The following is a 17,123-nucleotide window of genomic DNA, read 5'->3' on the forward strand; positions in this document are numbered from 1 at the left end:
TTCAGTTACGCGAGCATAAACGCGAGCACGAAAGCTGTTTATTTTTTAAATACCATACCATAACCACAACCATATTTCGTTTATTTATTTTATTAGTTAAGAAAACTTACAGTTACTAACAGTAACCGAAGTTAGAAGAACAAGTAAAGTAGTAAAGTATAGCCCATAACAATTTTCAACAAATATTTGTATGTATTTCATTTCATTTACAACATGTAAATGAAAACCGAAATAATACTTCACAGGCTTTAGAGGTACGTTACGTACTGTCTCTTAGACTTATCTGTGGAACCGAAAACCTAATGGTGTTTGAGTATATAACTGCCATAATTTTTTACTGAAATAAATCAGATACAGCTCTAACATCACATGCAAAATTAAAATCATGTGACTCCTGTCACTGTATTAGGTACGAGTCGCGCAGCGTAGGTACTATGCGCGTGTCGGTCTTTTCTCTTCAAGTCATAGGTAAACACTTAGAATGTTTCAAATTCGTGTGTATGGAAAAATAAATATGCTTTTGATTTAATATTTTAACAGGTTGAATCATTATGAAATATACTTATGCATCCTTCAATATTATTTCGTAATTTTGTTACACGCTGTATAAAAGATACAAAATATGTTAATACCTGAAAACGATGGCATACTGATGATGTACATCGCTCTGCAAGAAGGTTGCTGTAGCTGACCAGGGTCGATCACCTTTATCATCCAATTCGAAAAATCTGATCATAATGTTCTCTGAAAAGTATTACGGGCTGGATAAAAAAATTTAAAAGAGTTATGAATTGAATTAATGCTAAGCCTATAAATGCCCCAATGCTGAGTAATGGGAACAGAGACCTGAGGACCATCGCTTGAAGCAATATTAATGATGACGTTTTGTTACAGAATTATACTACATATTTATTTTAAGTACAGCAAGGCGTGTCAGATAAATTGACATTTTAAAATAATATTGTTCAAAGTGACGGTAGAAAGGCCCCAGGGCATCAAGTCTGCTATTAGTTACATTGATTGTGTCTCGGTGAACCGTCATGGTCGACCAGTGAGAAAAAATTGTAACATATATATTTAAAATAATTCAGTGCAAGTCACACACCATTCTGATAAGTAGCCTACGAGAGATTGTTATGGTTATGACAGATAATGTCAAGTTTACATCGTTTTAAAATTTTTATTTTAGGTTCCACGACGCAGAATCCCAGTGTAGTAATCACAGATTTTATTTGTATTATTTGGTTACTTTTCACGTTTAATTGTTTGTTTGTTTGAAATTTAATATTTTAATGTAAAATATTATATTACACAGCTATTGACCGAAACTTCGTCCGCGTTGGTTTTTTTTTTAAAGCAAACAGACCACGTCTGCAGCCATGGACAGTAAACGTCTATTGTCTTTTATTATACTACAGCTTATCTTGGTTAACGCGCTTTCGAAATTATAAAATTAATATGGTTTATCTGAATTCGCTTTACCCTGATTAACGGGGTGGACAATGGCGACGAAACTATGAATAGATCGTTGGGTGATAAGGGTCAAACTTTAATACCTACATTCAACACTTAGATTGCAAACATTGTATAAGTAGGTAATTGTTGTTCTAATATTTATCTTACTTATTTAATTAATTAATTAATTAATTATTATTATTATTGAGCAAATACCATTTAAAAAAGTCGGTTTAATACGTACTTAGGGCTTATTGCTTAACATAAGTACACCATTTAAGCAGCTTATATAGATTCTTTGGTAACTATTATTTTTTAGCAATTAACTTTTTAAATATTAGTTATTAGCTTCGAAAAATTAAATGGATAAACAAAATATTGAAATTATTTTTAAAAAACGAACTCTCTCGATATTATGTATCTATTATTTTTTCTTTTATATCTACTGATATCTATATCGGCTTTTGGTTTATCCAAACAAAATATTATTTCTAAAATTGCGATATTATTATGTTTACAGTGAAAGTTAACATTAACAGTGGCGTGCATAGAGGGTGTGCACAGGGTATGCAGGTGATATAAAATGAAGAAAATCTCCATTAGGAGTTATAAAAAACTTAAGGATAGGCATTGTAAGAGTTATTAAAAGCCTAAAAGTTTGTATTAAACGTAAGCTTATAGAAAAGTCCTATTAAGGACTACGTAATCGATAAAAAAGCTTGTAATTACTGCTCTAACCAGGTTGCTCTTCTAATAATTTAAAATGACATTGTGTGATAGTGATAAAAACAAACACCCGGCTAAGTTTGTTGTGGGCTTCTTCTTAGACCAGGACGCGTTTGGAACCCTCGTAGCTTTAGTTTTAAGTTTACAAATGTGGTTATCGCCATCATCTCACTACCGTGTAATTCTTATGTACGCATCAAAAGTGCCACCTATGGGCCTACTCGAATAAAGATATTTTTGACTTTGACTTTGATTTTGACCTACCCTTCAGTATATCATCTGCCACTGAACATTAAGTACCTATTTTAATTTGAAGTGTAAATTATTATATTTGTACTATTTAATCCTGTACTCATAGCCCCAGAATTCCTTGTTGGAATTTTTGACTCAAAGAATTACTCGTAATTATTCTATTTGAAGTATATTTGCGTTAGATAGCTCATTTATTAAAGAAAGCTACTATATTTTATAAAACATCTCACTTCGATCCCGTGTTAACGACTAGTAATCTAGTATTATTAAAAAAATTACTTAACGATTATGCTATCGTCATACCGATTTGTGATTCATATTTATTTTATGATATGAAATATAGGAAATGACATCAAGTTATATTATTTGTAGAGGATTATCTGAAAACGAAATTCTATTAAGTTTGTGTTGTTGTTTTTTTTTTTTAATTTATAGACAAGTGCTTGACTGCAATCACAGCTGATGGTAAGTGATGATGCAGCCTAAGATGAAGCGCGCTTGCCTAGAAAATGCCTATTCACTCTCGATTTGAAGGTACCCAGATTATAGGTATCGGGGGAGACGGAAGATGGGAGGGCATTCCAGTTTCTATAATTATATTACATGTTCTGAAATATTTGGAAGTAGGTATTGTCTACAGTCCACCAATCCGCACTGAGCCAGCGTGGTGGACTAAAGCCATAACCACTTCTCTTCCCGTGCCCTGTAGTTGGCCGGTAATGGGTTGATATGATGATGATGCTGATTGTCTACAAGGATCGGAGATAAGAGATTATTTCGGAGTTTGAAAAATGCCTCGGGAATCCTACGTTCCTGGAATCCTTCTCAAGGATGCCTTTAACCTCTACGCAAATTCCATTAAAATCGGTGCTGCGGTTTTAGGTTTTCGAGACAAAAACCCAATATCTAGCATATTTTGTCATTATCTCCGCAACAGATTGACGTCCACTGCTGTATAATATCTGTGGTACGCAGTTCCAAAATCCACGGTCCTGGGCCGTTCGTTTCCAGCGGGTCCCAGCGACTAGTTTGATGTAGTATGTCGTCGGTGAGGGATAATGCCGAATCACAATTTAGTTTAACACAGATCTAACTTGAATAGATTTTCGCGTTTAAAAATGTAGGTACTATATTTCTTCGACACGGACGATTTTGGGGCATACAGATTAAAGCTGTGTTATATTAATGTTAATGATGTTTTTTAAAAATATAAAACCTTATTCTTAGGAGGTCAAGCTATGGTTTAACAAACTCTTGTTTTATAATAACATGATTTTTTTTTTATATACTACGACAATACTCACATCGCCATCTAGCCCCACAGTAAGCGTAGCTTGTGTTATGGGTACTAAGATGACTGATGAATATTTTTATGAATAATACAAATACTTTTAATATACAGATAAACACCCAGACACTGGAAAACATTCATGTTCATCACACAAACATTTTCCAGTTGTGGGAATCGAACCCACGGCCTTGGAGTCAGAAAGCAGGGTCGCTGCCCACTGCGCCAGTCGGCCGTCAATTAACGAAGGTTGTAAGACATAATGACAGAACTTTAAAATCTGTCACTTTAGTTTAGAAATCTTAGAAGGTACCACCGGGTAAGCACTAAGCATTATGGAATTGAAAAAAAAACCTACAATTTAAATTGTACTTTTTGTATGGACCAAGAAATTAGAATTCACTTGCAAATTGGCAGCTTTCGCAGTTAAAAACTATGTGTCTGTGCTTAAGTAAAAAGTAAAAAGGTTATCAGAGTGACGCAATGTCTTTTTCCAAGTAAGGATATACTAGTAAGGAGTAAGTAAGGATAGATTGTTGTATGTTATCCAAACTAATTTAATAAATGTGATAGTGCGACTGTTTGTTTGTTTGTTATCTGTTTGGCGCAATCGTTGAGCCGATCTGAAGAAATTTAGCAGTTTGCATCCTGGAGATGGACGTAGGATCAAATATTTTTATCTTTTAAAACCGCTATTAAACATTACTCGATTAATGAAACAAAATTGCGTTTGTGATAGTTATGTGCATAGCTGGAACGCTTATCTTATCTTGGTGAAATTTCTTTAATATAATTTAGCGTAAATCCTGGAGTCGTCCTTATCGTGGGCACATTCTATCCCGGATATCTAGTAAATCATTATCGATGTACTAGAAATGTTGCAAACGCATCGGACACTACAGATGGCCGCTGGTTTAATATAGTGCGCAAACTTATACAACTAACTTTACTAGGTATGTAATGATGTAATATGAATAAAAAATCTTACTTTTATTCACTTTTTCCACAAATATGAATACGTCGTCACCGCCCTGGGGCCGACCGTAGCATCGGCTTATTCGGCATATCTTCAAATCGTTGGTCGCTGCGCTTTCTAAAAAAAATGTTATCATGATAACAGCCGGATTTTGAATATTGGATAAAAGCAGGCGTTACTTTTTGGAATTCGATGATATATTATGAAAATTAAGCCTCATTTTCCCCGTGAAAAGCGCTAGAATCTGTACGGTGTAATTTATAATTTCTTCAATATTTTTACTATACAGCAAACAGATATTAAGCTTAGGAGGTATCCTAAGCACGTTTGGCTTTAACACCAGGGAATCCTCAGGATATGTTGACTTTACAATTAATAACTGTTACTTAACAATTATTCATAAATACAGCATAGTATAAAGATTAAAGAAATTCTAAAACAACACCATTCAGATTCTCCTGCTTTTCGCGAAGTAATAGCAAATTAAGCTTCATTTTCGGATAAAATCATTGCGGAAATCCATAATATATTATGAAAATTATATAATAATATTATATTATTAATATCCGTCGCTCACAGAGAGACGGATGTATGGACAAACAAATAGACATACAGACAACGGATACTTAGTGATAAAGAAATTAATTCGCAAACTTCTGAACCCTAAATAGCATATGTTTGACTCTATAACACAATTTATTTTTATTTATTTGGGTACAATTAAATTTAAAAAAATCTATGATATGAATGACTATAAACACTCGAGCCCATAGATATGTTTTCCGCCATTCATTCAAAGCTTACATTTTTTTTTATACTCACCACCACAGACAATAAAAAATCTAGCAAAATTATGATTAATTACAAAAATATAAAAATAAACTCACTCATGTTGTGAATGGGTTCTGAAAACACCGGAGGACAAATCTCATTATTCGTGTCCAAATCGTGAGCGCTAAATTTTAGCCGAACGATATTTAAATTGATGTTTTTGGCATTATTTTCACACATCAGTCGAATCTGGAAACAAAATAATTGATAATAATAAATAAATGATACATACCGCATCCTTTACAAAAGTACATGGTAAAGTATATTTTCGAATGCCGCTTGATTTACGTTATCGCAACGTACGTGTATACAAACGACCGCAGGCTAGGCAGATATCCGCGTGACTAAATAATAACAATAAAATATTAGCTAAATAGCCACCATGGTGTATGTACCTACAATGGTTTATTGCATGACATTTACAATTTATAACTAGCACGCCTTGCATACCGAAAGTTTTTTTTTCGTTTTAAATTTTTTTAAACAAAGATTACTTATTTTTACCCTTTCAGACGTCTTTCAACTGGTGAGAGTTCTATTTCGACAGAATTTTTTTTGAGCTACAGATTCCAAGTCACTACTATTTCGGAATGACAGGATATCGTAAAGCATTCTGAAAGCTTGTTCGCAACGCAGCTGAGAAATCGTTAAGTATTTTACCCACTTCACATTTATTTTTTGTTTGGCGCTTAGATTCAGTTTTTACAAGAACGCCACTTCGTATGTCAACAATGTCTAATAACTAAAGTTTACGCATAAAAAAAATCGTCTCTTATCCTGCACCCTTAAGAGTCCAGCGTTTTTTTTGGCAATTCGATTTCGTTTAAAAAATAGAACGTCATGTGTTGTGGGCCCAGGAATCAGTTTTAGAAGGATGAAATCTTAAAGAGGGCGATTGGATAAAAAAAAACACTATCAATTATTACCACTCAAAAAAATATACCAACTTAAAGAACATCAGGACACTTTTAACCAGTCCCACAACGTAGTTTAAGTACGAGTTAACGAATAAGTTCAAGAATCTCATTTAAAAGTTCGGTCGGCACTTCATAAACAGATTTTAATAACGCATTTGAAAAGATACAATACAACATACAACTTTAATTAACAACACATATTTAATTTCCCCTTCTATAAATACTCTATTTTTTTATCGTGTCTTATTATGTAAACAATATATTCATTACTCTTATGTGTAAACTATCAGCTAAAAGCAAAAAAAATAAAAGTGCTTTAAAAAAAATATTCTGTATTTATTTATACGCGTGTTATTTATTATTTTTTTAAACAAACTCTCCACTAAAGAGTAATACGATGATGGTTTACATAATAAGTCGATTTAAAAAAATGGATTACGCGTTCTTTGTATGTATTTCGGCACTCAACTCCTTAATGTTATGCAAACACGAACAGGACGTTGATACTAAAAAGAACTAAGCTCTCAAGTGCCTATTATTTTAGCAGTCGTTTATTGAATTAAATAAGTCTGCGTTGACAATGCTACGACCGAGCGTAATGCTAACTTGTAACTTAGCTATATCTATTTCTAAGAATAAGAATAAATAATAATAATATTAATATTTATTTTTATTTGTTTTTAGAATTTTTTCTTTTATAATTTCACTGTTGGAAATTAAAAAAATAAAGTATATAAATAAATGATAGAATATAATATTAATATTATAAAGCTGAAGAGTGTACACTCCAATTTTATTTACTTGTCTTATAATGAAAACCATCTTTTCACATTTTAGAGTAAAGTAGGTTTTGAAAATATAAAAAAAAGAATAATAATTGACTAGCCTAGCAGATGGGCCATCCGGTGGTAAATGGAAAAACATCGCCTCTAAACAAAGGACCAATTCGCAGGGCATTCAAGGAACACGTCCTGCAAAGTGTGTCCATAAATCTAAGGCGTATGCGTATGCATGTTTGAGTGACGTCAATATTAAAGATCGCGATAGTACTTCCCCGGACAACAAAACAACAAAAATCTGAGCTACTACTATTCAGGGAGGATATAGGCTTTTTTTTATTAACACTCGGGTTTTTTGGTGTGTAATGCAGACATTATCACTTAAGAGCATGACATGACCGAATTTTAGAACGTTGCAAATTGACACACGACCTAAATCTAAAGCGCTTTCTTTGAGACTTGTACTCCAGCTTTGTGACTTCAGGGATAGTTGATTTGAGATTCGACTGGACTCCCACAGATGGGCATAGGCCTCCTTTCTCATGAGACCGAGAACTTTATAGCATAGGCCCACCACGCTGCTCCAATACAGCATGGCGGGTAAGTAGTTTATAATATACCATACGCATACATACGTTAAGGGGCACTGAAGTATTTTGTTAGTCTGAAATATCGTTCGAGTGTCAAGATGGAATGTCAAGGGGAACCAATTAAGAGGTTTTAAGTTCGGTCTCATGTTTCTTTTCGTCAAATTATGAAGGCACGTAGTAATTCACGTCTTAACATCATACCAGATGCAAGATTTGTATCAATGGGCTTCCTTGAAACAAAGTTCTTACTGTAAATATTTGCCTAAGAAGTATGTAACCTTAACCTTGATCTCAATTAGATGTTTAATTTGATTATTATTTCTGGGAATTAGGGCCAAATACATGTTAGCCGTGTGGCGACGGCAGATCAGAATACAGTTGCTAAACCACGCGACTAAGGGAATGGCTGTCTTGGGAAACAGGCTATTGGAACATCAAACAGCTACATACCTACTGTACTTGCATATTTATAAGAAAAATTATTAACAAATCCATTCATGCACACATCACATTTATCAAAATACACCAAGTGCAGAGTAGAATCAGTCGTAGAGGAGACTATATTTTACTTCCACGTCTTAGAACTAGTGTTGCCCAAATGCAAGAACAAGACGAGACTTAGCCAGTCTTGGTCTTGGTCTTGCGCCAATACACCTGGTCTTGGTCTTGGTCTTGGTCTTGCGCTCCCAGTCTTGGTCTTGGTCTTGGTCTTGCAGCAAGAGTCTTGCAAGTCTTGCAATTACCTATTAGTCTATTACTATTTATTAAAGTTTACTTTAAATCTTAGAAAAACGTATTAGAATTGGAACATTGTGAGCTTGAATTAACATAGCCATAGTAAAGATCAAGCAGATTAATAAATAACTGAAGATTTGATAAGAAATTCGAAAAATCAACTGACCTATATGTCGTTTTCCATGGAAGTAACTGTTTCTTAATAAACATTTATGATTTATAAGCTTACATTTGCTAAAACAACTTGTAAAAACTTAAGAAATATAATGACTAAATGTACAATAATAGTACCTAAGTAATTAGTTTAAAACCATATAAGTAATCAATATTATAATTACTTACTAGAATGAATTATTATGACATCTACTACCTATCCTCACCATTTTATCCTAATCATAATACTACTTGCGTGATCAGTATAATGTATTCATTTTCATTCTAAGCACTCTGAAACTTATTTATTCTTTGGAACACCTGTAGGTACTCTTAAAATTCGAAATTATTTTGCATGAATAGTGTCAAATGTTATGATTTCGGCGCGGCGGCAACGATTGTTTTAGATTTCAAAAGAAGCCGCCGGCGCGTGTATCATAACCATGTACTTCCGAAAAGCGGCAAATTTCTTTGAGAAGTAAGTACAAAACCTTTGATGCCGCATTATCAAAGTGCCGATGGTTAAAACATAACTATGCATGCACTCAGTTTGATTTTAATAGATATTTTTTTATTCGCTATGTTTATGGTATTAGTCGTAATGCGCATAGGTCCAGTTTTTCATATTCTTTGATATAGTTTTTTGCGTCTCATAGAATTCCTAAGCGTACCTACCTACCTATACACCGAACTGTTACACCTAACTACTCCGTGAAATAGCGCTAAGTCCTAGCTGCAAGACGCAAGAGTCTTGCAGGCTATGTCTTGTTCTTGCTCAAGTCTTGCACGGTCAGTCTTGGTCTTGGTCTTGCTAAAAATACGCGGTCTTGTTCTTGGTCTTGGTCTTGCAAAAACGCAAGAACAATACCAAGACTGCAAGACCAAGACTGAATTTGGGCAAAGCTGCCTCGGGCGAAGAAATGTGAAATTTGAAGGAGTACAACTCTACAATAAATTATCCACGGAAGTGAAAAATGCGAAGTCGTTTACAATTTACGCAAACTAAAAAATCGCATACTATCTCAATTGTAATGTTGTAATACCGCTGATGACTACACTATGGCAACGACTTCGCATTGCGCAACATACGGATATCGAAGTTTCTGAGGATACATTTTTAATAAATTATATGTATATATTATATGTATACCTAGTAATAAGTTTAATATGATTGCTAATCTAATAATATAAATATATTTTAAAGTATTTATGTATATTATTCATAAAAATATTCATCAGTCATCTTAGTACCCATAACAAAAGCTACACTTACTTTGGGGCTAGGTGGCGATATGTGTATTGTCGTAAAAAAAAAAAATGATTTCTCTGTAAGTTAATATGTAAAATTATTATTTAAAATATGATTTCTCTGTAAGTTAATATGTAATTATTTCTCATAAATGATTCTTTAACCTGATTTATGTATTTACCCCTAATTCCCAGAGATTTCGTGGACCGGTTTGTGTGTTAGTAGCTTGTTCAGATTTATTTTAAGCAGCTGTACTCATAGCAATCTTTGGCCTTGTAATATTGTTACTGAACTCAAAGGTTTCCTACCTATCAAAGATCTCTCCGTAAGGTATCATCATTTCTTGAATAAAACTGGCACAACTGGTACTAGCCTTAGCCCTTGTTGTTCCATAATAACTCAAGACTTTTAGAGCGTCAGAAGCAACGAGTTCACTAGATCTGATTTCGCTAAAAGGCATAAAAATGGAAAACCACTGGATCCTATAATCAACATAATGTCTCCTTCACCTCATCATTCAATACATCATAGCTTAATCAAATTCATCTCCCTACTTCAGGCATTCATATCTTCTTCGATTTAAGTCTTAACCATAATATTTAAGAACTGTATACCAACCCAAATTCGCAAAAAAATAAATACATAAATAAACAGTTTTTTAAAATTCCACTCACAAAGGGGCCGAGTGGGAGGTGAAATTTTGTATGAGAGTCCTTTATTTCTTGGCCATTGTCTACGAAACTTGGTATTTTTTCTTGTAACAAAAAAGTAGGTAATTCTACCCCTATCGCTGCTGTAATTCTACCCCTATAAGGGGAATAAAGTTAATAGGGGATGAAAGTTTGTAGAAAAGTCGTTAATTCTTAAAGTAACATTGATTCAAATTGGTATTTGAGTAGATTTATATAAATTACAATCCCAAGGGGAATATAGAGAATAAAGGTTTATTTTTTAAAAACCTCTAAACTCTGTAACTACCAGTTAGATTTAAATTTTTCTTATGAATTTTATAGCCTAGCCTATTTTACAAAATGCTATGACTCTTCCACATATAATCCGGAATCGGGCGGCAATGGAACGCGGTGGGTCGTGAAATGAAAGTTGGTGCGGAACAAATTAATGGACGGAGTCGCGGGAGACTGCTAGTACAATATATTTTAGGTAATGAAAATATAAGTATAATATGCACCAGACTTATACTATATCATTGAATTCTTCTGAATCTAATTAATACACAGCCGATTGGCGCAGTGGGCAGCGACCCTGCTTTCTGAGTCCAAGGCCGTGGGTTCGATTCCCACAACTGGAAAATGCTTGTGTGATGAACATGAATGTTTTTCAGTGTCTGGGTGTTTATCTGTATATTATAAGTATTTATGTGTATTATATTCATAAAAATATTCATCAGCTATCTTAGTACCTATAACACAAGCTATGCTTACTTTGGGGCTAGATGGCGATGTGTGTATTGTCGTAGTATATTTATTTATTTATTATAATACGCTCCGTTTTGATAACTTCCTCCTTCATGAAAGCATATTAATGAATAAGACAATGTCGAGACAAAATATATTTACCACCAGTTAGTTTGAAATTCGCCTCGTTAGATTTGTTGAAAATTTGTTAAATGGCACTCTATAACGGTATTCGATAACTAGTAAGTGTAGGACTTTAAAAATGTTAGTTACGTGGTATGGGAGTATCAATGCTTAGTTCTGCCGCTAAGCAGCATTGTTGCAATGCTGTGCTCAAGGGCGTGGGTGCCGATGTAATTAAAGGCAGGCTTAACACCTACGCTATGGAGGGTAGACGTAAGGAGGATCACCTGTGTATATGAAAAAGTGTCGTCAAAATGTATTAAATTGGGATGGCGCCACATTTGCATCAAGGTAACTCTTAAAAGAAGCGCCAAATATAAATATTGTTAGAGTAGGCTTGGAAAATAAACAAGTAAGGTTATATTTACCACAATATTTTGTACAACGTAAGTTGTTGAAATTCTCAATAATTAACTACTTTAGTCGATAATGACATTAAATTTTTTAACTCGGCATACTTCAATCCATCTACGATTGCTACATTCATACCATACCCTGTGCATCCACCAGCGCCATTGTGGAGGATTTTTGAACTGTTATTTAGCGCATACAACTGGACACTTTTTCAACTTTTCTCCCATATAAGATGACTCTCCTTACCTCTACCCTCCATAACCTACGCCTAAGGTTGATGGATACAAGGCGGCACGTTGTAGGACGCGTTACTTTGCATGCCCTTCGAAGTGATGGTTTCCCACTTAACATCAGGCGGGTAATTTGCTTGGTCCGTCAATTATTAATGTACAAAAAAAACTAATGCTGTTATACGAATTCATGCTCTTCCATAAAAAGGCAAACACACTTGCCTGGGATCAAAACAATTACTGATAAGGCTGGTATTTTTTACCAACCTCTGTTGTGTAAATAAAATGATTCATAGAAAACCGCTTATCAGTAGCATAAAGACTTTGTATGTAATGTTTAGCCTAGGAGCGCGTACACAATTTCGAGGGGGTGTTTGGATTTGAATCAGACCTAGTGGATTCAAGTTATGAATTTGAACATTAGGAGTAATAATAAATTTTCAGTGCAATATAAAAGGCGTAAATAAAATAAGTAACTCTTTTAAGGGAGCATACAATTTTACAATAAACAACCGGTTGACACTTTGGAGATGTGTCTTAAAAAGTTCGAAGTTTGTATAAAACGTAATTTATACTACGTAATTATAGAATAAAGGATTTCCTGAACGTTAAAAAAACTTGGGTGTGAATTATTGCACTAACCAGGTTGCTTTTTAATAATTTTAATGACTACGTGAGACAGTGATAAGTTTGTTGTGGGCTTCTTCTCAGACTGAGCTAGTTTGGAACCTTTGTAACTTTAGTTTTAAGTTAACGAATATAGTTATCGCCATTATCGCACTACCATGTACACATTTTTTATGTAAAGTACTCATCAAAGGTGCCATCTCTTGGTCGGGTCTACTTGAATAAAGATTTTTTATGGGTCTTATATTAGGAGGTATTTGGGATTGTTTAAGCAAAACATATATGATAAATGTTTAAATTAGCACATGTTTCACCCCATCTATTTCTTTTAAAATATCTGAATAAGGCCTATTTGCCATATTGACAAAATAAATAGCTTTCTCAGTTTTAGTTAAAATTCTACAAACACCCCCTTGTAATTGCTCACAGGCTCTTATAAATCTTTTGCAACAAAAGCTGCCCACTTAATGTAGAACAATGTTTTAGTATGCAATTATGGTTACAAGCTTACTGATATACTAATTTCAAAAACAATTGTTGTAGTTTTTACTACAGCTATTGGGTAAAGCAGTTTTCGAGATATACTTTTAAGACAAATTACCTATCAATGGGAATAATTGACCCCATTATGCTGGTATGAGAAGTATCCTTAATTCAGAAGTTATGGTGCACTGATAAAATTTTACCCCAATAGATTTGGGGACAATCGGTCAATACCCAAATTATTAACTTTATGCGAACAGATTGCTATATGTATTGCAAAAACTCATGGTATAGAAATAATAATTATTGAAATTGTGAGTACTTTACCCCATTTTCATTTAATTGTATAGATCTGTCCTGAGCATATTTTTGAAAAAGCAATGCAGCAACTTCTTTTTTAGCTGTGTGAATTATAGCCATACCGCTAAATCTGTAAAAACAAAACAAATATTACAGACTGAATAAATTTAAAAATATTAAGTAATCAGCTTCATCAAAGTCAGGTTTTCTTTTCTTTCACGAAAATTATGAAAACAATATTGAACTTTTGTGTAAATTTTTCAAAGGATTTTTTTACATAAACCAAACCAGGTTTATCAATCTCTTACAAAGAAATGTCAATCTTGTGCAAAAAATAGAGAAAGAGGCTATAAGTAGAGATTATTAATTTTCCAAAGTTGTTAAAGCATAGGAGTTTTGGAACACCTTCCCATAAACAACATTGTGGCCTAATTCAATTCATTACTATTCTAACTGACAAAAGAAAGGTATTTTTGATGTAATGATTACTCACGCCACTCTATAAATGCCATGTTCAGGTAAAACACTGGTCACATCTATTTCCTGGTCGTCTTCTAGCAATCGATGCGGATGCTCTTCGTCAACATCATGTCTGACCAGTCTACATCTTATTAGAGCTTTCCCAGTGTAGTTTTTTAACTGAAAGTAATAAATTAATTAAGACAAATGATCTTTACTTTTTTACAAAGTAATTGACATTACGACTCCACTAATGCAAATTGCAATATTTAAGGTAACTATGTTATGCGGCTTATGTGTCTGTATACTCTGAGATGATTAGGGTTTATTATTCTCAAAATATCAACCCATTACCAACCTACTACAGGGCACGGGTCTCGCCGCTAGTCCAGTGAGGATTAATAGAGTTCACACCCCTTTGAGATCATTATGGATAAATATCAGGAATGCAGGTTTCCTCGTCATCTTTTCCTTCACCGTTGAAGCAAGTGACATTTTAATTACTTAACTCACACATAACTTGGAAAAGTTGATTAGGAACTAACTATAAAGTTTGAAATGAAAAAATCGAAAATGTGCACTATAAATTTTACTTTCATATCATGTATGGCAAGCCAACTTCTTATGTCCCAGTAGTCTACATTTCCATACTTTATAGGTTTCTCGAAAATCATCCAAAACTAGAATAATCTAATCTAAAATCTTTAAATACTCGATTCAATTTAAAAGTGCTATTCATTTTCCTATTCTGTCCTATAGATAAGGATCGAACTACTAAATTAATTGGGGCATGTAAACAAACTAAGCTAGCTCTTATTATTATTATATTATTATATTATTATATACATATATATATATATATATATTTTTAGACTGTCTGCTTTGGCTCCCAACCTCCAATGGCAATAACACTGGAAAATAACTTACTTCTACAGATGGATGACACTTCGTCCTACTTGATGATGTGGACTTTCCTAAAAGACAGCCATGTGTTCCAATCATTTCACTTTTGTATCTGAACCGGAAGTGATTTTGGGGCTGATCCACAATTTGGAGATATGGCATATTGGCTATAAAAAAAAAGTAACACGTAACTACACTCTTATTCCTGTTTTACATGAACATGATTTATTTTTTTATTATTACTAAGTGTTTGTTGCATTTTCTATCTATTAACATTTTGACCCAGTATCTTTCGGGCCTTTTATTGAGGTCCGAGTGTTTTTGCTAATTGAGATAAAGCAACAAACTGTTAGCACCATCTAGTACTAAGCACTGCAAATACAGGTTTCAAAGGTCAATAATACAATGGGACACTTTAAACTGTTGATTACATGTTACTATTTATATTTATCATTACATTAAAAATATGCAGCTCCAATTGTTATTACCTCATCCAATAAGCATTCCTTGCAAACATTTAAAGCAATGTGAATTTCGATTGTGCCACTTTATATGCAGCCTACTATCCTTCCTTTCCATGACCTCCTAAGAGCATTAGTGTATACTGTGGCCTTTATGAGATAACTTGTATTACGAGAAGGTTTATTTCATGCTATGCCAACAGTTCTTGACCAGGGTGTATACAATGTTATCAGACAGTTTGGCTTGGCTAGTCCTACCTATCAGCAAAGATGTAGGTTGATTTCCTTCTCAAACTCTCCAATCAGAGTTTACTTATGTAATTTGCCAAGCCTGTCACTTATTAGCTGGAAATATATTGAGTCATCATGACAATAACTTTTGATAAAAAAAAGATATTCAATATCTTTTGATATTTAAACAATTCGTACTGTTACATCAATCTCTTTCTGTCCACAAAGATATAAAGCAAAGTTTGTGGCACAAAGCAAAAAATGCAAAGATTTAGATGATGTCACACACTGAGAGCTATACTATTTTTTTTGTAAATTATAATATAAAAATATTTTCATTAACTTTTATAGCCTAAGTATGCTATAAGAATACAAAGAAAACAATTAGTGTGTGAAAACAAATTAAAACAACTAAAACTAAAAGTGATTTTCTTAATAAATGTATGTTTTTTGATATAGATAGAATATACTGTATTCTGTATTAATTGTGTCAGGTTTCCAACTGGTTTTTATTAAAACATTAAATGCATTCATTTAATGTTTTAATTAATATTTAGCACAACTAGCTAACAACTGCAAGAAAGTTACAGGTCTGTGTATTTCTTATGGGTGGTACTGCTTAGAGTATATAACAATATGATTACACTATAGAACTTAAGATGTATCATGTATGCCCTCAGACCTTGCTGATTCAAGTTTCAGTAGTAAAGTATACGTAAAAACGCACACGAAACGCACATTGGTGTTACGAATAAGCAACACTTGTTAATTGCTATTTAATCGTATTGGTCTCCAGTAATAAGACGGCTTAAGTTCTTACCTCTCTGCTTGATAGAGTCTTGGCATGATAGCTCCGTTAAGCAATTAGCTAGCTGCGGAACTTGTTGAGATGGCGAACTGTAAGGAGAGTCCGATTGCGAAAAAGGCGAATCCAAATTGGAATCACTTAAATCTGCTTCACTTGCTGACATTATGTTTGTAATAACTTCAATTTCCACTTAACCTTTAGGCTTAAAACTAGTTGATACCACTTTCAAAATACAAACAAAGTTGTGTTTCTTGCGACACTTTAAAAAAAATGTGTTACACAAAATGTATACGTTTCTGGCAACTGTAATTTCAGTTTTTTGTTTATTTTTTATATAATGTTTAAGTAACAATGTTTATTGTTTAGCATGGTATTACCACTGCCAACCAACAAACTGTTTCTATTTTCAATTTGACAGTGCAAGTTTCAATTTACTTTTGACGTTTCTCGGCTAGTATTGCATTATGAGCAAAACTATTTTCCCATACATAAAATCCTTATAAATATTTATGTATACTAATGATTATAAAATATTTTAATGGATACCACAAAACGAGACAGGAACGTCATTATTAAATCAAACAATTAAGTATACATTTATTAAAATAGTTCATAATATCATTAATAGGTAATTACTATTATAATAATATAAAATATATACACAAACTAATGTGATTAGCAATTGTCAGAGAATCTTTTAATCCCATCATTACCAAAA

At 33.3% G+C, this 17,123-nt stretch overlaps 1 protein-coding gene across 1 annotated transcript in view; it reads right to left on the reverse strand.

The window, feature by feature from the left end:
- Positions 1-16,810, reverse strand: part of LOC120626621 — a 39,572-nt gene extending 22,762 nt beyond the window's left edge. The window contains exons 1-7 of the mRNA XM_039894239.1: positions 16,418-16,810; positions 14,930-15,072; positions 14,037-14,182; positions 13,571-13,673; positions 5,585-5,717; positions 4,710-4,814; positions 633-744 (exon numbers count right to left, since the gene is read on the reverse strand). Coding sequence (XP_039750173.1) covers positions 633-744; positions 4,710-4,814; positions 5,585-5,717; positions 13,571-13,673; positions 14,037-14,182; positions 14,930-15,072; positions 16,418-16,568 — 893 coding nt within the window. The 5' untranslated portion in view covers positions 16,569-16,810. The remainder of the gene's footprint in view (positions 1-632; positions 745-4,709; positions 4,815-5,584; positions 5,718-13,570; positions 13,674-14,036; positions 14,183-14,929; positions 15,073-16,417) is intronic.
- Between the last annotated feature and the right edge of the window lie 313 nt (positions 16,811-17,123).

This window comes from Pararge aegeria, chromosome 9 (genome assembly GCF_905163445.1).
Source record: "Pararge aegeria chromosome 9, ilParAegt1.1, whole genome shotgun sequence".
Lineage (NCBI taxonomy): Eukaryota > Metazoa > Arthropoda > Insecta > Lepidoptera > Nymphalidae > Pararge > Pararge aegeria.